Source organism: Pygoscelis adeliae, unplaced genomic scaffold (genome assembly GCF_000699105.1).
Source record: "Pygoscelis adeliae isolate BGI_AS28 unplaced genomic scaffold, ASM69910v1 Scaffold71, whole genome shotgun sequence".
In the NCBI taxonomy this organism is placed as follows: Eukaryota; Metazoa; Chordata; class Aves; order Sphenisciformes; family Spheniscidae; genus Pygoscelis; species Pygoscelis adeliae.
Genome location: NW_008824356.1, coordinates 4,722,421 through 4,747,853, shown reverse-complemented (window position 1 = coordinate 4,747,853; position 25,433 = coordinate 4,722,421). Strand labels below are relative to the sequence as shown.

Genomic DNA, 25,433 nt, shown 5'->3' with positions numbered 1-25,433 from the left:
ACTGCAGCTCTGTGATTGCTGATCCATGCTTGACTGCCTCAAGGGGTCCTGGCAAGATGGCATCTTCCAGACTTCTCATCCTTCTAGCATTGGCATTTTCCTCTTTGTCCTTTGTTCTTTCCCATTCGAACAGGGAGATGTGGTTTCAGGATTTCTTTCCACCTAATGTGTGCCCTATAAATGCCAAAGCCAACACTTTTTACGGCATAATGTTTGACGCAGGAAGCACTGGAACCCGGATTCACATTTACACCTTTGTGCAGAAGAGCCCAGGTGAGACCCCGTGTCAGTCTGCGCACTTGGAGTATGTTGACTTAGGTTCCAACTTCCCAAAAGAGCGTTTTTTTTTCCAACACAGCATTTGGGAACAACTGAGGATTTCTACAGTTTGTCCTTCAAATGGTCCTCTGGCAGATGATTATTGTCCATTTGTGGTGGTGTTTTGCTGTGAAAATATCTTTTTTGTAGATCTTTTGAAACTCAGAGGTTTAATTCTGGGTATGCTGGAGAGTTCTGAACTTCCAGAGATTTTCATCTGTGTGGCTATTTAAAGGAATGTCTCACTGAGTTGGAAAGAAGCTTTCACTGTTTTTGTCAAGTTGCATGTTACCTTGAATTATATCAAGAGATACTTAAATTCTGCATATGTTTATATGTCACGTTTTGTAGTAAATTAAAATCGGTAAATTAAAGAATTATAAGCACCGAAGGTCTGAGCCATTTCCAGAATTCCTGTGCACAGATGCACCACGCTGCAGTATATCTGCTTCTGACACAGTGCAGAGGCACCCAAGTTGGCTGCACACACAACAGGATTCAAGAGGGTGAATCAGCTTGGGTACAGTGAGCCAGCAAATTTGCAAAGGTTAAAGGCTGGTTGATGGGACTCAGCTGATAAGCCCGTCAGGGCCACACATAGTACTTATGTGGTTTCACATGATTTCAACCTTAGTTTGGAAGGACTGGTACAACGTCCAGCTCTGATGAGCTCAGCCTGACTTGTAATATGCAATACTCAGGGATAGCTTCTAGACGCAAGCTGCTCTGGGAGCAGTGGTCACACTTGTTTGGCTTTGCAGCCAAGTGCTTGAGCCCAGTCAGCTCTGTTCTGTGTTTGTGAGTTGGATGAATCACCTAAGAATAATCAGGAGTTGACTGCGTGTGTCTTAATATGAATTAGTATTTCACAATTAGCTTGGGGACAGAAAGGAAAAGAAATTTTGTTAAGATTAGGCACAGTCACACTACGTTGCTATAACTCACTGTAGTTCACAAATACAAAATGAACATACTTCTAATTATAACAACATGTTCTTAATAAATTGTTTGTGAATTTGGAGGATACAAAGGCAACCTTCTGTTAAATATGTCCCTGAAGTGAAGGAGCAGTGCTTGTTTTAGGAGGGGAATAGTATTGTTTGCAAAGGGAAATCAAGGATAGTCACCTTACAGGGGTTGCAGGCAACCTTTTTGAAACTAAAGAAAAAGATTCGAGTTGTTGAGTGTTTCATGTAATGTTTCGTTTGTGCAGAAAACCTTCCAGAGTTGGAAGGGGAAATCTTTGAGTCTGTGAAGCCAGGTCTTTCTGCATATGCTGATCAGCCTGAAAAGGTAAGGCTCTCCTTCATTCCCTGTGAGTTGGTCTTGCTTCTACTAATATCAGTTGGACTCTACCAAGCAGTTCAAGTATTACTAATTGTAATTGTGGAGAGTCAAGAAAAAATGTAAAGGTTCTACTGCTGGCTCTCTAAACCTGTTGCTCTACTTTTGTGAGTTAGTTTCTACACAGTGAAATGGGAGCGGTTCTACATATTTCATCAGCGGAACAATGGCTTAATTAATTGCTTAAATGCTATATGTAACTAGACTATATGCCTTTGAGAATTTCAAAGACAAAGTGATTTTTGGCTCTAGCAGCATCCATATTCAATATTTATTTCCCCTATAGCTACCCCAAATATGAGTAAATATATACTCCTGTCTCATTTACTAATAATTTTCTCAATTCTTCCTTTTGGTTGAAATTTTCAGTGCTGGTCACAGTTCAAAATGGGCGTATTTTGTTTTGATTTATTTAGTTCAGAAGTAAGGGGTTAAGACTGCAGGGGTTTTCTTTTTTAGTCATGTTACATTGACAAGCAAAGAGGGTTCATTTCTCTGACTCCTAAAAATGTTTAATTTTTTTGTCTGTATAGTCAGATCTACAAAAGTTAATTTTTGTTAATAAGTTATGGAGAAGGGGAAGAATAAAGATGCACTTAGCAGGTTAAGTCAGGTCTTAATATTTCTCTAAGTGTATTCTCTACTTCTATCACCAGACTTCCAATAATTTGTTTGGTTTGATTCTTTGCTGTTATCTTTGGAACCATGGCTTGGAAGCCAGTGCTCAGTGATATGTAGGACTTGCTTCAGTCATGCTCAGTTCAAATATTTTATTACGGTTTTAGCTGAATAATGATTCAGGTACAGGCAATTACTCTTCTACTGCCTCAAGACTCATGTTGGTTTGTTTATATACAGAGTTTTTCAAAACACAGTTGGACAGTTCCATCTTCCACAATCAGATGTATTAATTAACATATAAATTTATAATTTTAATAAGAAATTGAAGTTAGGTGCAATCCTCTTTATTTTCAAGTGGGGGTGGTTGTGAATTCATGCACAGTATACTTGTTCCGTGCCACTCTATTGGATCAGGAGTCAGAAATGAGCAACAGAGCAGAGCATGCTAAAATAATCCTCCTGTTGTGATACACAGGGCCAGTCCTGAAGTAAGCTGCCATTTTCCAGGTCCCCTGTGCTGACAGTAAGCTCTTTCACAAGCTAAAGGAGGTACCAGAGAAATGACAGATTAGATGCTCTACCTTGTGTGCTTTTGCAGTCTTGGAGTTGGGGGCTAGCATAGGGGGAGTTTCAGGTTTCTCAGTTTCCTCAGTTGCATTCAGTGCTACAGGACTTTGAGTGAGAAACTTTATGGAAAAGTGAATGGCTTTTGGATTTTTTTAAACTTTGATGAGATCTCCCATTACTTCACTAAATTGTCTTGTTTGTTGGGTAGGAGAGGAGAAGAATTCACCCAAAAGAAACTTCTAGACATGTCACAGGAGAATGTTTATTTCTAATGCCAAACTGTAATTGTTAGACCAGTGTAAATAACTGAGAGCCCAGCAGTGATGTCTGTACCTCGTGTGGTAACCATTCTACAGCTGGCATTTTAATTACACTGCTTGCTATGGACACACTTGGAATTCTTATGTTGCATTTAGTGAAATCTACAGACATTCCTCCTGACCTTTGCAGCTTCAGTCAGTAATTGTACCATTTAGCTTCATCATTCTGCAAAATGTCTAGGTTTGTCAGATACTCAGTTCCCTCGCCTCCCTCCATCCTTTCAAATAATACTTTCCACAAACAATGACATTTCTCTTGCCTAAGATACATCTCTGAATACACTTGTCCTTCCAATGCAGACGTTCTCTCTAAGATTCTTATGAGATGTCTAGCACAGTTTTTATCCTTATCTTGGGTGTGGGTGAGGTATCTTCTGCTATCAAATACTGGTTTCACTAGTGTTGAGGGGGAATTGGGAAGCCTATTTTCTGATGGCCTGTAGGAGGAAACCATAAGAAAAACATCTTTTTCCTTTCAGGGTGCTGAAACTGTCAAAAGATTGCTGGACATGGCCATAGATGCTGTGCCACCTTATCTCTGGAAGAAGACCCCAGTAGTGTTAAAAGCCACAGCTGGACTGCGCTTGCTGTCAGAGGAGAAAGCTCAGGCTCTGCTTTTAGAGGTGATACTAAGATCTTTTGGATGCACTAGTATTGCTCTCCTGTTTCATCTTTCATGACTCAGTTCTCCATTCTGTTTAGCAGAAGAGAATTTCAGCTGTCAAAAGTGACTGTAATCCCATGATAGTATGAAACTCACAGACTTTACGGACTTTCTTGTATGACCCTGAAATCCTCTGTCTTGATGTGGATAGAAGGCATGGGGAAAGAGACCTACAGTACTTGTTCCTTTCTTTCCTGGCCCTTGAAAGAAGAGTAATTTTACCTACTCCACACACTTGTCTTATTTTATACCACTGTGAAAAAGAAAACTTTCTCTCTCACTGTCAGAGCAGAACAAGACTCTTAAGACCAAGGAATCTAATCGTTATTTCTTTCTTCAGGTGAGAGAAGTCTTTGAGGAATCACCATTTCTTGTTACAGAGGACAGTGTTAGCATCATGGACGGGTCTTATGAAGGTATGTTTTAGAAGGAGGAAAAAATGAAAGCAAAGAGGAGTGGGGGAAAGACAGAGGGAGATCTCCTATGGACATGAGAAGGAAGGGGAAATGGTCACTAAACTGAGGGAAGAAATAAAAGGTTTCTAGCCCTGTTTGAAACAATTCAATCCTGCTTTTCCTAGGAGATGTTGATTACTTGGTTAGCTAGATGAAGCTTCATCCAAAACCTTCTGAGGTTCCAGAAGACAACCCCATCTCAGAAATAAGTATGCAGGCTAATGCAGGCTAACCAGCTGAAGCCTGCTCCTGGGAACTGGTGGAAAAAAGATGGTGTCCACCTCTCAAAGGCTACATGATGATATATAGCAAGCTAGAAAGCTTATGGAAAGTGCCTAGTCAATTCTGCAATACCAGCATTAAAAACAATCTATTATGATTAGCTCATCAATTTTCTGGTTAAGGTTGGAAGCATTGTGAATATTAGAGGAGAATGAAGGACAATTGGCAAGTATTAAAAAAATTAGGTAACAAATAATAAATTTAAAAAAAATATTCTGATTGGAAAAGTGCAGCTAGTAAAGTAACAAAGGAAGTAACCTAAATACAAGAAAAGGTGAAATATGTTGTAGCTTTGGAGTAAGTGATGATTTTGCAGTGCAGAACAGACCACTGTAACATTTTGGCTACGTACCCAGACATATTACCTTGGAGAATAGGCAGGTAATAACCCTTCTGTATGGGTGCCTGATAAGAGCCATCTGTTATGTTACATTCAGTTCTGAACACTTCATTATGGCAGATATATTGCCAGTTTGGAAGGTGTTCAAGGAAAGCAAAAAGAATTGTCACGACGCTTAAACAACTAATAAATGGAGGAAGACAAAAGAGCAAAATCTGTCCATATGTGCCAAGAGAAAAGGAGAAGTAACGTGAAGTCTGCAAGTATTCGATGAAGTACGGTGCAACGCATAGTATGTCACTAGGATTAACGGGTGAATGGTATAGTAGGGAGAAGTGTTGTATTGACAGGGAGCAGGACCAATGAGGCATAATACAGCACAGTGTAGCTTGCCAAGGTTTATTTAAAAGCCCCACCTCTTCTACTGTCACATGTTTGCCTACGTTTGGGTGAGAATCATACCAGCGTCAAGCAAGCCGCTGGAGTCCGAGGAGTTGTTTGTGTTTTACTGGTTGCCACTATGTCTGTAGTGTAATTACAGAAACCACAACTTTAAAACACAGAGTGGTGTGTATGCAATTTTCAGATTAGGAATTGAAATGCTGGGAGGAAAAAAAGTGCCCAAGGAAACTTGTGCATTGTGTCAGCTCGTTACTTCTTTGCATATTGTTTGGATAATACACGATTTGTGCATGCTGCAGTTCCATGGATATTACAAACGTTCTACCTATCCCAGCTTATGAGATTTTAATGAATCAATAATGCATCATATCACTTATAATTAAGTTTGAATTAATCTCTGAAGTATGAGGCGGTTATGTTAAGTTAGTAATGATTTCCAGGTAAATAAATAACATGTGGAGGGGTGGTAAGGGTGGGCAGGAGGTTGTGGGAGTATTCAGTGGTGACTTTTTTTTTCCTTCTTCACTCTTTGCAGGAATTTTAGCCTGGATCACTGTGAACTTTTTGACAGGTAGTTAATTCTGTATAACTTCTCTCTAAATATGAACTTGAGTCTCTTCTGCGGAGGTGATCACCCTAAGTTCCTCTGCCTTGGTTGCTACGTCCTGCTTTTCCTCCCCACTGTGGCACCAGTGCTAAAGCAGTGGATTGTCTTGGGCAGGCTGTTGCAGAGGGTGAGCCACACCTGTAGTAAGAAGGAGGCATCTTAATCCAGAAGGTGCCAGGATTTACTCAGGACTGGAAGGCACTGGCAAGCTGGTTTCTGTAATGTATGTAGGGGAGTGGTACTGCTAATCTGTTAGAAGGTGGGAAACAAGGTTTTACAATGTTCTTCATCCCAGTGTCAACTATGCAACTAAAATGGTGTAACAGGGAATGCACTGATGCTTTAGCCCTGCTGGCTCTAAGAAGTTCTGGGAATGCAATCTAATGAAGAGAAAAGAAAATCAGTACTCTACGAGATATGTGACCAAGCAAAAAAGCTGCTGTGGGTGAAGAGAAATGATAATAGCTGGTTCTGCTCTTACTGTCCTTCCTCTCCTACTGCTCTTGACCAGCTATATGGTGGTTACAGAATTTATGTACTCTCCTTGACAGTCTTCTGCAGGAGATACTTTGTCTCTTACTTTCAGCTATGATGGATACCTAGAGATTTATCTGCTTTTGTCTCTTTGGAGGTGGAATTGGAATCAATGAGGAAAGTCCTATGAATCTTTTCGTAATACCTTCTGTTTGCCTACCTTTTCTCTGTGATGGTTTTTGTCTTTGAAGGCCAGCTCAGCCCTCCTGTATTGCTGTGATAATGGGTTAACTTGGTGGCTGCCTGAACATGCATGCAGTAGTTTGCACTTGGGGGTGTTCTGAGCATGCTGTTGTTTGCAGGGCAGCTGTCTGGCCAGAACCAGCATACTGTTGGGACTCTGGACTTGGGAGGAGCCTCAACCCAAATCACATTCCTGCCACGGTTTGAGGTGAGGAGTGGTTAAAATTGCACGGGTTGGGACCGCAGGGCCAGTGGAGAGACCTGAGCACTGCTGTACTCTCTGATACCATTTTGTCAGCACTGGCACAAGCAGAACATCTGTGGTGTACAGAACATCTGTATTTCTGTTCCCTTTGACATCAGCAGTTGGCTGATAGGCACTTGCAAACAAAGAAGCCTGGATAACAAGGAAGAAAAAAGAAAGAAAGAAAATGGATAAAACCAAAGAGAAACAGCTTTTGTTTTCTAGACCCAGGCTGGGAAAGCCCCATTAATGCAGAAAATTATTTTGTATTCAGTAGATGTAGAACATTTCCAGGGAGTATTCTTGCATATTACAAGAAATTTAGGGTCTGCTCTGAGTAATCTTTTTTTTTTTTTTTCTCCCCCATTCCAGTCTGATAGCAGATCCTCACTAAATTTTGGAAGGCAGTGTCTCATGGGGCAAATGTCTTCTATAATAGCACAGCCAATCCCTCTTTGTTTTCTTATCAATTTCTTCTCATTTTCTTTGAGAATGCCCCTCTCTGCCCCTCAGTCCATCTCTGCTGGATTTGTCAGGAATTCTATAGCTCTTTAGAAACAGTTTGAACTGGGACCCAAGTCTAAGGTTTGCATGGGAAAATTACATGGGTATTGGAAGGGCACTATAGCATTCTGTACCTTGATATTGTGAAGTTGTCTTTGTCCCCCTTTCTGAAGGAGTCCTTTGATTAACATTTTTTTGTTGACAGAAATTGATAGTCTCAAAGGGTGTTTGGGGACCACAAAACACATGGTTTTCATATCAGGATATTTTACTTCTGCAGTGGTGGGTCATGTTGAAACATGACGTGCAACCTTATCCTGTTCAGCAAAGCCGCCAGTACTCTGGGCTTGCCCTCTGTTTTGTGTTGATAACACCTGCTAAAGTGGGCACTGGGCCAACGGGAAAGGGTGTTGCATGTCAGGGTTTTGGAGAATAAATAGAGCTGTGAAGTAGGCTGAACTGCAGCTCAGGATTCAAACGTCTCCTTAGAGCCTTGGAGGAAAATGCCTCGAGGGTTTGCTGCTGACCCAGGACCAATGGTGTGAATTCATAGGGCAGTGTGGAAGTCAAGGTTCATGTTGCCTGCTTTTACGCTATGTCTGCTTCTCGCCTGTATTGTCGAGTTTGTACAAAACCCACATACATAGCTCAGTATGTTTCTGAAGAGTTTTTCTCTTTTCACATTCCATCTGATGGAATTAGCAGGGATTTGCCCCTTTGATTTCCAGAGGGTTTTTTTCCCTTCCTGCAATCTGAGGCAGTCACATGTTTGCTCTTGTATTCATTTTGAACAAAATACTGTAATAGTAAGAGATTCATTGATGAAATATAGATTACAAGAAATTAGAGGACATATAATGGTAACTGCATGGAGCTGTTTTTAAGCTAGTGTTATGCTTCTCATGGTATTATTGCCAAAGTGATAAGAAACTGAAAACCAATCATAATCATTATGAAATTGTCTGTCTGGTGCCTGCCTCATTTGGGAGGGCTGTGAGGATTTCTACATTTTTGTGAAAGTAAGGCATGAAAAAAGGCAGTTGTTTTCTCCAAACAATTTTTTTTTTCAGGATCTCTCCTTTTTAAAAGTTTTTGTGATGGAAGGTTTAGGAACAGAACTCAAAATATGGCAGGGTCTGGGTGTGTTGAGTCAAGGATGTGCCTGCCATTCCAATGAAAATCTATCTGAGGCCCAAAACAAATTTCAATTTGTATTTGTAAAGGAGAAACTCAAGCTGAATACTGCCAAATCTCTTTCAGCTTCGAGCAGGCTTCTGTCTAGGACTCTACAATTCCAGATCTGGGTTGTTTTTGCTGTATCAGCTTACTTCAATGGTAACTACAGGCACTCTGCAGCTTCAGTCCTCTCTGAGATTCTGCTGCTTGGCCCAGAGTAACAGCGTGTCTGATATGAAGGCACAGGGCCAAGAAGGGATGGGAGAATGAGGTCACTAGCAGAGGAAAGACAGAAACTGGGATTGAGATCTTGGGGACTGGAAACAAAGGAACAGTAAATGAGCCCTGAATTGGTTCAGATTTACAAGAACATGACAGTTAGTCTGGCAAGAAGGTATGGACTGAGTACCAGTGGGGCGGAGGTGCGCACAGAGGGAAGACTGTGAAAGGAGGAAAACTGGAGCTGGTGAGACAGGAGGTTAATTTAGAGGAAAGCACTTAAACCAGGAGGTAAAGCAGCCCTAAGACGGGGAGCGAGTGGTCACAGTGTTTCAGCATGACATTTAACATGGTGAAAATGCAGCCTATACTTTACTTTGCATTTTTAATTCTTCTGAGTTCCTGAATTGAGATGTCTAGTCTGACTTGCAAAAGTTCATAGTGCTTCTAGTGCAGCTGATTTCGATGGGAACTGTGTGTGTATGTATAGACTAGCACATAAGTACTCTGAAAAATTCAGGTGTCCTGAATTGGAAAGTATTTTCATCCTGATCTGTTGCGCTTCCCTATTATATACATTGAAGTAACACAAAGATGCATATAAATAAACTCAGTGTTAAAAGCTGCAGATATTACAGCAGTGGGCACCACTGGAAAACTGTTCTTTGTTTTCAAAGCAGATCAGATGAGTGTGCAGTAAACCCTATGGGTGTATCTGTGATATTACATCAAAGTTGGTTATTTTTTATTGCATAATAGAAACTAAAAGGTTTCTTCTTTTACTTAACTTTTAGGAAACTTTGAAGGAAACCCCTGGGGATTTTCTTACCTCATTTGAAATGTTTAATAGCACCTACAAGCTCTATACCCACAGGTGAGGAGCAAAAAGGCTGCTGTCTTCGCTGGAAAAATCAGTCTTTCTGCAGCCCCTGAGCTAACCACAAATAGCCATGTCATCCCGTTACCAGCTGTTGGGATCATGACTTTTTTACTCGTTTTCTTATCTGCTTGAAACATTAGTTGAAGTGGAACATGACATTAATTGACTGGAAACGTTCCAGGATCATGGTTAATATCACTGCAAGGGTATATTAGTCAGTCTGTCAAATAAAGAGGAAGCATTACGAGTCACTATATTTAAGGAGAAGAATTCTTATTACTGGTTTCAAGCTAGATATTCTGGACCAAGCAGAAAGGTGGATATCGTGCCAGTAGTCAGAACCTAAACCTGGTCAGAGAGGATAAGGGGATACCTGGCCTGGAATAATACAATTGTGTTTACTGTGTTAAGCTAACAAGTTTCTGAGATGTCTGCAGTGAAATCCAGAGTTTACCTGCATGACTTACAGTCCAATGAGAACTGGACCATATATAATAGAGTTAGTTTAACTCTGATTATTCTGTAAACGTTTGTATTGACATGACTAAAGGGATAAGTAGCCAAACATAGAGGTGGGAACAAAAGGCCAACAGGTTTTTAATCTAGCTGTGTTGCTGAAGCCAGCAACGTGTAATGACATTCTCATAAATGTTGTTCACATCCTAGCTTGTAATGAGTATAGCGGTAATCTGTGGAGTCAAACAGGTGAATTTCACACAAAGGCACAGCTCCCATTTAGCGGGAGGTTCTGCAGTTCTCCTACTAGTTCTGTCCTAAGAGCACATAGTCCTTTGTGTGTGACATAAGAATGGCCATCCTATTCCCCATGCACTTCTCACATACCCTTCTTTCTCCCTCGTTTTCAAGACTGCATTTTTGCTTTTCATGAATGTCTTGTAGAAATGTCACATCAGCTCTAACCACTTTCTGCAGTTTTAGATTTACCCATTGTACAGCTCTTTGTAATTCTTGGGTTTGTGTCACTCTTTTGGTACTTGGAATTGTTCTGGCAAAGGGAACACTCTGTTTTAGAGAGGGGAGACTTGTGGGAAGCAGAGGAAGGAAATTTGGTTTGGGTATTCCAGGATTTAGGAAGAGGCTATGGGTGAAGCATACCAGATGTGCAAGAATTAAAACTGTAATGTCTGTCTTTGTTGTTCGCAGCTATTTGGGGTTTGGACTAAAAGCTGCCCGACTAGCAACACTTGGAGCTTTGAATATGGAAGGTATGTTCATACGATAAAACATCCAAGATTTTTGAAGAGGTGGTTAGACTTAGTCTTGTGTCAGCAGCCCATTTCCCATGTCTTCACTTCTGTATCTTGTGCTTTTCTATGTTTTCGCTGGTATAGATCTGTCTGGAAGCAGGCTACCACTTGTTAAGGAGTTGTCTTGTGAGACAGCTGCTTTTCCCTATTTCCAGGTTCAGCCATCAGTGAGACTGAATGCAAATTCCAGAAATGCACACATGGGAACATACAAACACCATATAGACATGGCCAGCCACAAACGCACAGCTTTACAAGCATCCACAGGAACACAAACAGCATGAGTAGATCCTTTTCCTAAGGATTGCTGCTTAGGCCAAACCCGCTTTCTAGGTCTCTCTGGTATCTGCCTGGCCCGCCGTGTTCCCCCAGACCTCCTGCTGTATTCACCGACTAGTCTAGCTTGAAATCCACGAGCATGGCACACATACTCTCACTCACTAACCTGAATGCATGCTCACATTCCTGAGTCTTTCCAGTCTCTGACCCAGACCTTAAGTCCTTCCAGTCTTCATGCCCAGACCTTGGGCCTTTTGTCCAGTCTCTGGCCAGGACCTGGGGTCTTTCCACCTTCTGGATTCTTACTTGCCAGCTAAGATGGAGTTGCGTTAATTACTGGAATGTACTCAAATCAAAAATAGTTGGGAATAGGATTTAAGAAGAAGAAGATAGGACAGACTGCAGTGATTGGTCACAAGGCTCAGCCAGAAAAGCATACTCACCAGCTGCTTGCTTACTTGTGATTGCCTTCTTTTATTGTCCCCTCCATTTTCCCACACTTGTGCTTCCCTGATCTCTTGATTCCCCCTTTCCCTGCCTTTGAGCCTTCCCCTAAACATCCCATAGTAAATTTTGCACAGTCCCACAATCCCCCTCAACCATTCTGTAAGAAGTTTGCTTTTTCTGTGAGACCTGTGCTGGCCACAATAATCATGTTTTCTTCTTACCAGTTACAGTATTTCTGGTTGAACCCTGCAAGGGTACATTCAGTGGATCCTGTAGTGGCCATTGATCAGTGTCTTAGGAGTTTTTGTCTTCATTGCTCAGTTGGTTGGTTTGTCACGTTTATCTGCTGTTTGTTAGGGTTTGTGTATCTGTGTGTTTAATTAATTACCTCTCTTGTTTCTTGTCTTCTGTGGTGAACAGCCGTTATCCAGATATCCTTCTACCATTTATCTCTCATTAACAAATGACAAGCCCAGCTGCTCTGCAGCTTGCAGGACAAAACGGACACAACTTTTCCAGACTGAGACTGATCCTTAATTCATAATCGGTTTGTGCAGCATCCATCAATTCAGATTTCCATACTTTTGCTTAAAGACCTTAATGAAGATCTTTCAGCCTCTTCTTTTCTGGTTCTGCATATTGATCGATAACTGTGTTAAATTTTATCCTTTCTGACTCTCCCCTCTTGTTTCATTCCAGCTGTGGATGGACAAATGTTCCGCAGTTCTTGTTTGCCAAAGCAGCTGGAGGCAGAGTGGCACTTCGGGGGAGTGAAATACCAGTATGGTGGCAAGAAAGAAGGTAAACTTAGGAGACTTCTTGCTTCTTGTAAGATAAATCTTGTCTTCAGAATCTGAGTTTTTCCTTGGCAAATACTCCATCGGTTACCTTGGGTTATGAAGGATACCTGTCCAGTCATAGATGTGGACTTTTGACAGAGCCAAAGAAAAATCTGAAGCTGTAAGAGTAGCTGACCTGCACTCTCCATACTCTGAGATCACTCTCTGTGATCTCTTATTACAAATGCTACCTTTATAGGAAACGTTAAGAGTTACTTGTGCAAATAAGAGAGCTTCTCCTGAGGATTTGAGCCAAGTGCAAAAACTCTGGCTGCGTTAGGGTACAGTAACTGGTAGGCCAAAGTGTACCTCACTTGTGGAACTATTTCTTAAGATAGTGTCCCTAATGCTGCACACAGAGGGTGAAGCTGCTTCAGTGACTAGAACAGACCCCTTTGGTGACTGATGTTGCTTTGCTTTACAGTGGGGAACACGAGAGCTGAGTTGCAGATTTGGTGTGTGTGGAGTGGATTGATAAAACTACAGTGTGATGGAGAGGGAAAGTAAGGTTTTATCTAGCAGGTGGTCGCAAATGTAAATGAGATTCTGCTGACCACTGAACATACCAATGGGAGTTTTGCCTGATGTGGAGGAAGCTTTTCATACACCTACGCTAGTTCGTGCAGCGCACCTTTCGGATATTGCTATGATCTGCTCTAACCAGTTCCACTTGATGATGGTGATCTAGAGCCCTTGCCTGCATGCAGGTGCCATCTGGGATTACGGAAGGGATATCTAAACTCTTCTCATCTCTTCTGATGCTTTAATCTCTGTTTCTTCCCTTTTTCATCCTATTGCCACTGATTCTTCCATCTCCTGGATATACCTCTTTGGCTCACCCCATCTGTGTTTGTCCTGACAGGAGAAACAGGATTCAAGCCTTGCTACTTGGAAGTACTCAAGGTTGTCAAAGGGAAACTGCACCAACCAGATGAGATTCGTGGAAGTTCCTTCTATGCTTTCTCCTATTACTATGATCGCGCAGTTGACACCAACCTAATTGGTAAATTGGTTTGGGATAATCTACTACGTGTGAGCATGTCAACCAGAAGGTGGACAGAGGAACCCTGGAGGCTGGAGCCGTGGGGAGCAGGGAAAAGGAACAGTGTTGAGAAAGAGGAAATACACAAAATGCCTTCAGGGAATGAACGTGTGTCAGTCAGTGCAGTTCAATGTTCAGAGTTCAGCAGATGAGACTCGTGCTCTGAGCTCCAGTTATACTTGCAGCTCTGTCCTCTGTTACCAACAGATCTCACTCCTAGCCCAGCATCACCGAGTTGCACTCTAGAATCAACTTAGATACAGAACAGAAATGCTTTCGGGTCTATGATGATGTTTTCTCACCTCTTCCTTTTCAGATTATGAACAGGGCGGTGTTCTGGAAGTGAAAGATTTTGAAAGAAAAGCCAAAGAAGGTAATAGTCATGAGACTTGGGAAACTGGTGGGGATGAGAAGTAACAAAAATATCAATGTCTATAGGAAGTATATAATGTGAGTTTGATTTTTAAAAAGAAATGTGTTTAACCTTTATTCCACTTATACCTTCCGTGTCATGTTACTTAGCTTTTATTTGCCAACACCTATAACTGTTGCAGAAGAAAGTACTGAAGAACAGCGAGGGGAAACAAAGTGTTAGTGGCTTCGCAGTTCTGTTCAGGAGAGGAGGGAGATAGTTCATAAATGTCAGTACAAAAGAAAGGGATTTGCTGTATCGAGAGCTCCTTCTGTCAAACTGCAACTCCCTGAGTTTAGGAGAGTGCTGACTTCTGTAAGTCTGTCACCTTAAACCCTTTTTAATCTCTAACAAAATGGAGAGAGAGAGCAGAGGTTGTTAAAGTCTGACAGCCTCTTCTGCATTCCTTTCCATCCCCCTGACTTTTTTCCTGAGTACTTGTTCTAGTTTTGTACCTCCTCCTGTGAAAAGAAGAGCTCCCACCTTGCCATGGTACTGATGGCTAAAACTTTAGCTTACAGAGCGAGACATTACCTCTAAATTGTAATCATCCTCATGACGATTAGTAGACTGTATTTGTCACCAGAAGGTGCTTAATTATGTAGTTCAGGACTGACTTTTTTCTAAAATAGGACCTAAATTCTAATGATTTTTCAGTTAAACTTAATCTCCATAGAAACTCAGATTAGGCTCTAAAGTTTGAGTGTTTGGTTTGTTTTGTTTCCCTGGGATACTGAGAGAGCTTATTTCCAAAGATGCAGCTAAGATGTTAACACCATTAAACCATTTATTTCGCTTTAGAGCATCAGGAGATCAATTCTGTGATCCTAAATTAATGCTCCTTTTTCTCATTTCAATGAGAAAGCCTACTTGTTTTAGTAGGCTTTGGCTTGAGGTCAGTTCAAGTGTATAATGTGGATAAAAGCTCCTTTATTTTGCTGAGATCCTTTTTTTTTTTTCCTTCCTTCTCTAGTCTGTGATAACATGGAGAGGTACAACTCAGCCAGTCCTTTCCTCTGCATGGACCTCACTTATATCGCTGCTTTACTAAAGGAAGGTTTTGGATTTAGGGACAACACACTCCTACAGGTGAGAAAAACAGTTAAATCCAAAAGCCAGCTTCCAGATTTCTCTTATCAATCAACATGCATTAGTTCATTTTTCTGGCTAATTATCTACTGAGTCTTTCCAGGTCGTTACATGTAGTTGCTGTCATCTGTGCAACATACGAATCTAGAGAACTGTTGGGAACAACTTCTTTTTCTTCCTTTATAGTTAACAAAGAAGGTGAACAACATAGAGACAAGCTGGACTTTGGGTGCTACCTTTCACCTACTGCAGTCTCTGGGGATAACCTATTGAGCTGTGACATTCCTGTGGACTTCAGCATTTCTGAAAGGCTGAGAAAGCAATTGAAATCTCCAGGTATGTTGTTCAGCTGGAGTTGGTCACAGAGCAGAACATGGACCAAAGCTACAGAACAGATCTTCACCCCAGATTGGCATCATGCATAATGAGAGTTGCCACAGTATGACTTATAATTGTGATTGCCATAAACGATCCAGAAGCTGCCTTCTGAAAGTCAAAAGGCCTAAACTTCAGCAGAGTATCCGCGAGGGGCTCAAAGCCAGCTTTCACCAGCACGTTTGGATAGCATCCCATCGCTAGAAGCACAGAGAGTGGTAGACTACAGACATGTGATTTCCCCTCCCCCTTTTATTTTAAACATCCATAACTTAGGTTTGCTTGTGAGGTGTTAAATACAGAAATTAAAGATGGCATCAACAGTCATTCAGAGAAAAGTGAACAACTCTGGATGCTGCCAGCCTCAGTGTTCCAAGTACCTGGCTGTTAGTTTAGCTAATACATTGCAAGATGACTCGTCTTTCAAGAAGGGGCCTGCTATAAGCATGCTTTGGGCATGGTTTTGGGAAAGGTGTTGGCTAAAACATAAGTTGTAACTTACCAAGCATTTCTTTAGGCAGCAGTCGTTTCCTAAGCAGAATGTGTGCCTGACTGTGTTCCTTTTCGCTGCCCTTTACAAATCTGTGCAGCTATACTGTACATCTGGCTACCAGACCTGATAACTTGATGCATTTAGCATGTAGTCATAACACATGCTTGTGCTGGCACAACTAGACAGCAGTGCCAGCTATTTAAACTCCACTGCCAAAAGAAATGTTTGTCACGTTACACCCACAAGGGAATGAAGGGTGCAGTCAGATGAAATGGCTGATCTGATAGCTCACTTTGCCGTGAGAGGTGGTTGTTTCTCCACTCTCAGCAAGGCACTCCCACAGCCTTCCTTCCTCTGATGCTGGTGCTCCTCAGGTTCTTTGGTGAACCAATTCGCGACGCCAAACTTGAGTTAAATGGGCTCACCGAAGAGTCAAGTCTAGTGCTAGCACAAGGGAAATAGGCCTTGCACAGCCCGGAGAGACCTGCTGGGCCAGTGAGCTGTTAGAACACCACAGCCCATTTTGTTGAGTGAGCTCTAAGGTGTGGTTTCCCATCTGAAAGTTTGGCTTACCGCTTCCTGTGCTCTCCTCAGGACCCTCCTCTGAATGCAGAGCTGTGGTGAAACAAGTTGGTTTTTCAGTTAATAGACAAAAATAGGGAGAGCGTGGAATTAGCATCAGAAACAGAGGGAGAACAAGAGCAAAGTAGCTTTGCTTTCTTATCCCGTTTGCTTATCCCTCGTTCATTTTAAGTTGTTTTAAACTTCATTTCTCTTTAATTTAATATAGTGGAGTTGGACCCATAAAATGGTGTGTGCAGCCCTGCATTGCTCTGGAATTGTTTTTAACATATACAGCAGGGCTTTAGGAACAGTGCATCCAATGAAGGGGTTGCAGCTCTTTAGGAAGTCCAAAACTTATGTCAGGATAGCATGAAGCTATTTGAATAACAATTTAAAGTGAATCTTGCCATCTCTTTCACACCAAACACATAGAAGCAATGGAAGATCAGTATTTTAAATAAAGCATCTTGTCAGATAGGCTAGAAAGCTGGGCTGTAGGATCCCAATTTTCTTGTTTAATTGGCTGTAGAGAACATGAAGATTGCTCAAATTCCTTGAGGCTCCAAGTGCAGACCTTGCATTGTCCTAAATAGAAACAGCTGTAGAGACAACTTTTTCCATCCCATGAAATAGCTGGCAACTAGCTCATCTGTTTGCTCCTATTTAGCAAAAAATTAGTACCTTCTACTCACCATGGAACGTGTAACGTAAAGATGAATTTGCCCCAGTCATAAGAACAGAGAGGTATTATGCATGTGATTAAGGGAAGCTTTTATCCACTGATCTCTTGCGATGAACACTTTCCCGTCAGGCATTTGGACTTACCTGTTTGCTGTAACACCTTTCCCAATTCTGTAAAACCAAAGACTGCCCCCACGCTACCTTCTCTGCAAACTGGATTTGAAAATAATTGGCAATTCCCAGCAAGGGGAGGAAGTAGCGTACTCATGCCCTCGCTAATCTTGCCAAGCAGTTTGGAGACTTAGAAATTTGCCTTACTGTGAACATTAGTCCACTTCCTCTAGTTAGCAGCGCACGTTTGGCTGTGGCTGATTAAGCTCCCCCTTCTCGTAACTCAGGTTTTACGGCGCTAGGGTGCAAAGTGTACCTTTGGTTGAACAAGCTCAGTCAGCAACAGGAGTCCAAGGGTTGGGGATGGAGCTACCCGTACTTGTCCCACCACTGACACCTTGCTGTAAATTCAGGCTGTTTCTTTGAAATACGAAATGCTCATCCTACCTGTACTCCTCCTTACCAGAATCTGTTCTGAGATCCATGTTGGGAAATTCCTGTCACGCCAAACTTCTGTTCCTTCCTCACTACAAGCTTCTGTTTGAACATGAAGAAAGTAGTACTTCTTCTCAGCCACAAACATTTCTTATTCCCCTTCCTAGTGTTTGGCAAAACTTAGTATGTGGTCTGGTCTGCACAACAAGGTGACTGCAAACACATTCATTTTGTCTTCAGTGAACAATTGTATTTATTTTTGTATTCTCAGAGAACACAAAGTAGGATGCAGTGGTTACTAGCCTGGCTGCGCTACTCCTGAGAACTAGCTAATTTAATAATCCAAAAGTCTTCTTTCAGCCTGAGCCAGTGCTATGACAAACTCTTACTAGATCTTGGGGCTAAGAGCCATAAGCAGTGAGGCTGTATTTCAAACAGGAACAGAAGGTGGGATGTTGCATGTAAGGAACAAGCAGCAGCAGCGTATCTGCCAACTGAATAGACGCTAGCCCTGAGGAGTACTTAAGGGTTTGGTTTTGTCTGAAGGGAGGATGGTCTAGAACAAGACAGGTACCACGCAGGGGAAGTTTCTTTTCTGTGTTCTTTGCCTCAGGTTCTGGTACTACAAATGCTAGGTGGGAGCATCTGCTTCCTGGTACCAAAGTTGCATTAAATCCAAATGCTCAGGGCCTTAATTTGTCAGTGGCACAATTCGTTACCTGAAGCAAAACTGCTGCTCTCCATCAGGGGCCTGGTCCTGCGGTCACGAGAGAAACAAAAACTCAGCTCAAAGGTTTCTTTTGCAAGAAATTGCAGAATTCAGCCCCTGCTGTTTACATCCGAACTACTCAAGGTGGGTGGGGGATCTAGAGAAGCCAGTCAAGTCCTCACACTTACCCTAGTGCAATGAGATTATTTATTAGCTTAACTAAAGACTAAGCAGCCTTTTAAGAGAAGAGGTCTACTCGCAGCCCTGATTTTTATCTCCTCCTTTGTAGTGTCTTTTAGCCAGTCACTAACAGGAACTGCCTAATAGGAGTGACTGAAGAAGCACAAGTAATGGCTTTCAGTTCAGTACTTATGTTCCATTCTTTCTGATGTTAATTCCTGATACTGGTTAACCATATGTGTAAGTCTTGCCCGTGGGCAGTACTCACTCAATGTTGTGAGCGTCAAATGTCTAATGCAGGAGGCTGGTGTTTGGAACCTAAGACAGAATATCCTGAATGTCTATTTTAGTAATTAAAGCATTTTTAACAGTATTCAAGATGTTGTGGTGCAGTTTTCTTTCCTAGACATTATTGTTGTCTTGCATCTCTTTTTCATGGAGCCCTTAAGACTAGCCAGTTCCACAAGAAACACCATTATTAAATAAAGCACCAAGAGAAGGGCAGAGAGAAGGGTGAAAGAGAGACAGATTAGAGCTTTAAAACATATCTGCCATCATGAGTTGGCTCTCCTCTACTGAAAACTACCCATCCTTTCTGAGTCCAGGAATGACATTACAGCTCTAGAAATCACATCAGAGAAAACTGAAAGTAATTAAGCAGCAGAAGTTGTAGCTGGCAAAATTCAGCACTGCATTTGCCAGAAGACAGCTGTTTCCACCTCAGTCTTCAATTCAAAAGGTGCAAATTAAAAGCACGTTGTACAGATAGTTCTGTGGCTGAAGACATCATGGTACTAGAGGAAGAGACCCTAAATCCTCTTGAGGAGAGCAGATGAGAGAACTTCTGCATAAACCAGTGGATGCTGTAGTACACAGCTCAATGCCTCAGTTTTATTGTTAAATTAAAATATCGCAATTCAAAGATTCAAGTCAGTCACAGTCCTTATAAGGGCAATGCATTCACTGGCAAGCTGCTGTTCCAAACTGACAACAGATCACTTGCTGGCAAAAGCCATGATTTGCTCCTAAAAGAGGGGAAGAAAAAGATAAGTAATTAATAAACTGGTAATAAGCATACATTCTAGAAAGCAGCTATAGTCTCCTTCCCTTTTATATATATGGACAACAGGTCTTTGTCAGCCTTTTTAGCCAAGCGCAGAGCACCTATCCCTGTACGCTAGAAAATTAAAGAAGTTGCAGCGTTCCTTTCCCTCCAGAGCAGCACAAAACAGGTGTTACCAACAGGTTCTATGCTCAGAAAAGAGGTCTTCGTTTGGTTTTCTGCTTTAAACAGAGAAGCAGAAAAAAAAAATTCTGAGCGCTGAAGCAGCAACACAGTCCTCTTCTTAGTGCAACTAATAAAGACACCTTGCCAGTGGCAGCTACTATGCCTTAGGAACTTACTGCTCTTCAACTCAGGTAGTGTCTTAACTGCGACCATAACACAAAGGAAACAGGCTACTGTGTTTAATAGGAAGAAGGTGACTTGATTTGTGGAATAATACATTCAAATCCAGAAATGAGGAATCTAATTTGAGGGTGCTTGGAAGCTTTGAGAGCAGGTGGCTTAAGGAACCTCATGAAAATCCAGCAACTAGGTCAAATGGTGCAGAATTTAGGCAGATAGGCTGCAAACAGAGGGTCTGTGTTTAAGACTGAACCTCCTCACCACTGCCTTCCTCAGGTAATTTCCATTACAGAGACTTGCACTTCTGCCACGAGGGAACAATTTCACATGGCAAAACAGCACAGAAAGAGATAGCTCGTATGAGCTGCACGCCACATCTGTCAAGTCACCTGATGTCTTGTGCTTAGTGAAGCTGTGTCTTCATAGGGCTGGTTTTTCACAGTGAATTTCTGGAATGCAGGTCAAGGTTCCACATTTTCATTCCATAACAAAATAAAGCCAAAGACTTCTAATGACTTCTAACCTCTAACTACTGATACAGAGTATAGACACTTAGATCCTCATCTTCCTTTGTGCTGCAGGAGAAACCGTTACTACCGAGCCATCAGTTATTTAGGAACTCCTCAGGCTCATTCAGGACACAAAACCTCAGTTTGAACAAGTAGCATTTTCCAACCAAAAATGTTTCTTTTAAAAAGAAAAAAAAAATCTTCACAACTTGTGTATGTTTCACAAATAGTTCTGGACTCTTCCTACAGCCCTCACTAAAGTGAGATTCTTACTTTGACAGGAGGCAGGGCGTTTGTTGCTTGCAATCCCCATGTCCTCAGCAGCACCAAGGGAGCCAGCCTCGTGGAGTAAAGCCTCTTTAGCATATCAGTAGCAGCTATCAAGGAGACATTGTGCCTCTGACGTTCTGTCTCGAACTTTAAGAGATGTTTTAAGGAGCCTGGAAGAGACAGTTGAACGCTCATATTAAAATTTACTTGCCACAAAAGAACTGTGCATCTTATCTATATAGCAGTCTCCACCGACAACTGAAAACACAGAAAAAGAACAGAGAAATGGCCCATCTTAATAAAGGCCTCCTTCCAACAGCTAGTGATCTTCATCTCACCCCCTCTTTAACTACCATCCTGCAGAACTTTTTTTGTTTTTTTAAAGCAGCTTTGAGATTTGTGGGATGGAAACTGCATCCAAAAAATCTTTTAACTGCTCCACAGCCAATGGACATCAGAACAGTTTTGCTTCAAAGGCACCTGTGCCTTTCAAACACACATAGCAGCATGCTTAAACTGCAAACAGAGATAATGCTTGTCCTGATGTTAGCAGCAAAGGCCTGTAAGACTAATCATCTTACTGCCACTTCATTGTCTTGGATCCTTACCCAGATCGCGCCCATTGAAGGCTGCTGCACTGAGGTGATGGGCTAAACAAGCGATATCACCAAAGCCCAAGTTTACACCTTGTCCTGCAAGTGGGTGGACTCTGTGCGCTGCATCCCTGGAACAAGAGAAGACAGAAATTTATACCCCTTCTTGAAGAAAGCCATAATGGCTGACAAACCCCAGAAGGGATCAGTATAGCACTCCTCACCTCTTTGCAATGAACACCACCTTACAGCGCCATATACGCTTTATCCAGAACCTCCTTGCATGCTATGCTGAACTACCTGACTGCCTCTCCAGTTGTAAGAAGCAAGACAAAGGGGAGGTAACAAAAAGCAGTTCTGAAAGGAAAAGTTATAAAGAGGTAACTAGCCAAAGTCCTCTCTCAGATCATGTGTGGAAAAGGCCTTAATGTTTTTTGTAAGTGACCTTGGCACAACAGGAGGTACATCACTGGCACATTTCACAAGCACAAAGTAGACGGACATCATGAATGGGAGAGAAGTGGGATATCATTGAACGGAAAAAAATCAGGTTCTTTTATGAGCAGACTTGTCTGTAAAGGACAAAGCCAGGCATATTGATAAGGGAGTCTTCGAGATAGAGAAATTAAATGAAGTTTGGGTGTGAAATTTAGGATCATGCACTTTAACAAGCTATAAAGCACAGAGTGCTCCCAAGCACAGAGTGGCTCACAAGTTAGGAAGATGAGAATTATCTGAAGTGTAACACGGCATCCAAGAATTACTATAAGCTACCAGCGTATTGCAGCTGTGGCGGAGCAAAAAGTACATGCAACCTTAGAATGTAAAAGATATTTTCCTATTTCTATAGGCCACCGTACAAAAGCCTATGACATCCCATCCAGAATAATTTGTAAGTTTTGTCATTCATGTTCAAGAAAGGCAAGTTTAAAACTCAAACTGGTACACAAAATGGCTGCTACAATGTTTGGGGAAGTACAGGTGCAGCATGAGATACTGGATTGTTTCACTGGACTACACAAACCAGGAAATAATGATCTCGCAATTTACATAGAAAGCACACACAATGGACAGAAAGCTACTCATACAAAAGGACTTTAAGGGCACAAGAGCACACGGTACAAACTGGGCCTGGATAAAGTCAAACTGAAACTATAAATTATTTCTAACCATCTAACTTGTTGACTGGGAGTCGCTATTTCTAACCACACGCCGCCCACTCACACAAGGGCTACCACTGGGGACCTTACCCGATAAGAGCCACGCGGTGCTGGACGTACTGTGTCGCATGCCCCATTCCAAGAGGGAACATAGCTCGGCTCTCTGGATCTACTTTAGCAACGCTTGGGGGCAGCTGACGGACTGCAGTCCCTGAGGGTTTCAGGAGTGAAATAGCAGATCGAAACATGGCCCCAGCAGTATCAATGAAGTCAGAGTGGTTTACGTTGCTCCACTGAAAAAAACCCAAATCTTTAGGTGTTAACCCAAATGAGACATATAAAAGAATCCAGCTGAAAAAAATCCAGATGAGCTCCAAATACTGAATTTTAACCACTCGGACAAAATTATACAGTATAAGAAACTACCTTCATTGTTTTAGGACATACAAGTTTCCAACTAGGATGAGCCTACCCTTCCCACTTTTGGCAATTTAGTTCAACAACTTCTGTGACTTTCAGAACTAACCTAATTCAGTCCCAAAGGGTCATCCTTTATCAGCTAAGTGCCTTTTTAATATCATCCTCACCAGAAGAAGGAACTTGAGAATCCACCTCCCCCATTACTCTCCTTTAAGCTGTAGGATTCCGCTGTATTTCTCGTGATTACAACCAAGTCAGCCTCAGCTGCCACAAGGCTGATACTCACAAAGGCAGAGTTGATGCTATCCACAAAACTTTCCTCATCCATAGCGAGAAGTTCCGATGCATGTTCATGAGATGTAGACCAGACCAGAGAGCTGGCAGTGTCAGACAGCTAGTTTAAGAGAATGTCAAGGGTAAGTATCAAGAGAAAAAGAAGCAAGAATAAATGATCAATGCAAAGATTTCCCCACTGTCCTGCCCCACGCCAGTCCCTCTGCACATTACTCTCCCAGCCCAACTTGCTACCAGTGGGAAATAGCAAGGATAAAGTGAGAGGACAGGAGGGGAAAACAAATGCAGTAATTGAAAAGTAAAGGGCAGATGGACAAATTCTTAGAAAGGCACAGCCAGAAAGTTAACCACTGAAGAACAGACTAAAAACTAAAAAAACTAAAAAATAGAAATACAGAGACCACAAGTCATCTTACCGGAAGAAGCGCAATTGGCCCTGTGGGAAGGAACCTCTGCCATGCTACATTATTGTCTGTGGCCTACGGTGGAAAGAAGCAAGTGGGTAGTTAAGAACTAGTGACCTAGATCACCTGCTTAAGCTGTTCTGCTGCTTATGGAAGAGTCAATTTGCAGAATTTCACCTCAGACAAATGAAGAGTTGCCACCACAGCTGACTGGTCATACCGATGCTCGATGTTCTTGATTTCGGCTTCCTTCCGGACTACGGAGTTATGACCATCTGCACCAATCTGCAAAACAAAGAGGTACAAAGCAACCTCTTCAGCAGTTCCTGAGAAAGCCAGTATTCCAGTCTACAAACCTCAGCCTGCAAGTACACATTTTTTGTTTATCGGGGGAGGGGGGGGGCGAGGAAGATTCCCCAAAAACCAGAAGAGGTGGCCCCTTCTGCTCTTGTCCAATTCAGCACAGTCTACTTGCATCAGGTACAGAAAAGCCTATGCACCGTGTCCCATAGCATCTCTGAGAGAGTTAGCCACTCACCTTACTCAAGCCCTCCACGTGGGTGGAGCGGCACACACCGAATCAGAACCAAATCCAGTGGAAAGGACTTGGGCAAGAGATGACGCCTGATCAACAGAAATAAAAAGTTTAGTTACCAGCAGTTTGGTCTGAAGTCTGCGTCCATCAGATAACTCAATTTGGACCCAAGGGCTTGTGTCACAGCTGTGAGAGGGAAGGGGCCAGGTATACCCGACTGCTCTGCTCCTGTAGAAAACCTCCACCCGGTCTGATAGGAACACAAAGTACTATGGTCACAGCATGATCCAGACATGAAAAAAGGAAACATCACTACAACAGCAAAGGCCACGCATGTCTTAATGGCGCCCTAAGAGCTGACCCTACAATTCTCAAGGCACCCTTAAAGAACAGATCTGGTCAACCCTTCGTCACTGCAAGGCCTGCTCTGGATAGAAAGCTACAGATCTTTTCATTAAGTCCATTTTTGGAGAGACTATGTTCTGGAGAACTACATATGCAACTGTTTTCTTGCTGTGTAGCCTTCGGAAGACAGATTTCTCCACCCACCCCTCAATTCAAGAAGCTGCCTATGTCTCAGAATTACTTGTTAGATGAATTATCTTTCTCCCTCTCATAACTTAGCGCACACAACAGAAGGCAAGTAACTGAAAGCTCTCTGCAGGAAATAAAATATTAAAGAAGTTGTCCACTACCTGCTACTGCATTTAACTGTTTTGTGAGAGCAGACATAATGACATCATTCTCCACTATGTAACCCATGTCATCTAAGTCATCTTTCTCAAAAACGATCATGGCTTCTGAACAAGCATCCCACACCTACAAAGAAAAAAAAAATTACATGAAGCTGCATGATAAATAAGTGCTGTTCCTTTCAGGGACTATGAATGTATCCATCCTAACAGCAAAAGGACGCGGCAGTCTAAACACAGAACTAGAGGAATCGTCCTGGATTACTGTCCATTCCGAGCTACTAAAGTATATCACACAATTCCTTTCATACAATGATCTACCTTCATCTCAAAAACTAATTGCAAAGGAAGTTTTTTATCCCTACTTTCCTGTTACATAATTAACATAGAAAGCTACCCTATCACCTTGTTGTGGGTTAATCCCGGCAAGCAGCTCAGCACCACACAGCCGCTCACTCACTTCCCCCCCCGCCACCCCTCGGAGGATGGGGGAGAGAATCAGAAGAGTAAAAGTGAGAAAAATCATGGGTTGAGATAAAGACAGTTTAATAGGTAAAGCAAAAG

General features: G+C 42.1%; 2 protein-coding genes across 2 annotated transcripts in view; one reads left to right on the top strand and one right to left on the bottom strand.

The window, feature by feature from the left end:
- On the top strand, positions 1-18,956 carry ENTPD5 (ectonucleoside triphosphate diphosphohydrolase 5). Its single transcript, XM_009319383.1, has 13 exons — positions 1-273; positions 1,532-1,611; positions 3,650-3,793; positions 4,175-4,250; positions 5,849-5,884; positions 6,757-6,845; positions 9,575-9,654; positions 10,825-10,886; positions 12,354-12,455; positions 13,356-13,496; positions 13,852-13,908; positions 14,921-15,036; positions 15,223-18,956. Exons 1-13 carry the CDS (start codon positions 57-59, stop codon positions 15,307-15,309), a joined length of 1,287 nt encoding a protein of 428 aa, XP_009317658.1. The 5' UTR covers positions 1-56; the 3' UTR covers positions 15,310-18,956.
- A 485-nt stretch (positions 18,957-19,441) lies between these two features.
- COQ6 (coenzyme Q6 monooxygenase) overlaps positions 19,442-25,433 on the bottom strand; it is a 7,591-nt gene continuing 1,599 nt past the window's right edge. The window contains exons 3-11 of the mRNA XM_009319475.1: positions 24,873-24,996; positions 24,297-24,427; positions 23,820-23,927; positions 23,655-23,717; positions 23,231-23,338; positions 22,615-22,817; positions 21,380-21,495; positions 20,775-20,941; positions 19,442-19,609 (exon numbers count right to left, since the gene is read on the bottom strand). Of these exons, the coding sequence (XP_009317750.1) occupies positions 19,580-19,609; positions 20,775-20,941; positions 21,380-21,495; positions 22,615-22,817; positions 23,231-23,338; positions 23,655-23,717; positions 23,820-23,927; positions 24,297-24,427; positions 24,873-24,996 (1,050 nt within the window). The 3' untranslated portion in view covers positions 19,442-19,579. The remainder of the gene's footprint in view (positions 19,610-20,774; positions 20,942-21,379; positions 21,496-22,614; positions 22,818-23,230; positions 23,339-23,654; positions 23,718-23,819; positions 23,928-24,296; positions 24,428-24,872; positions 24,997-25,433) is intronic.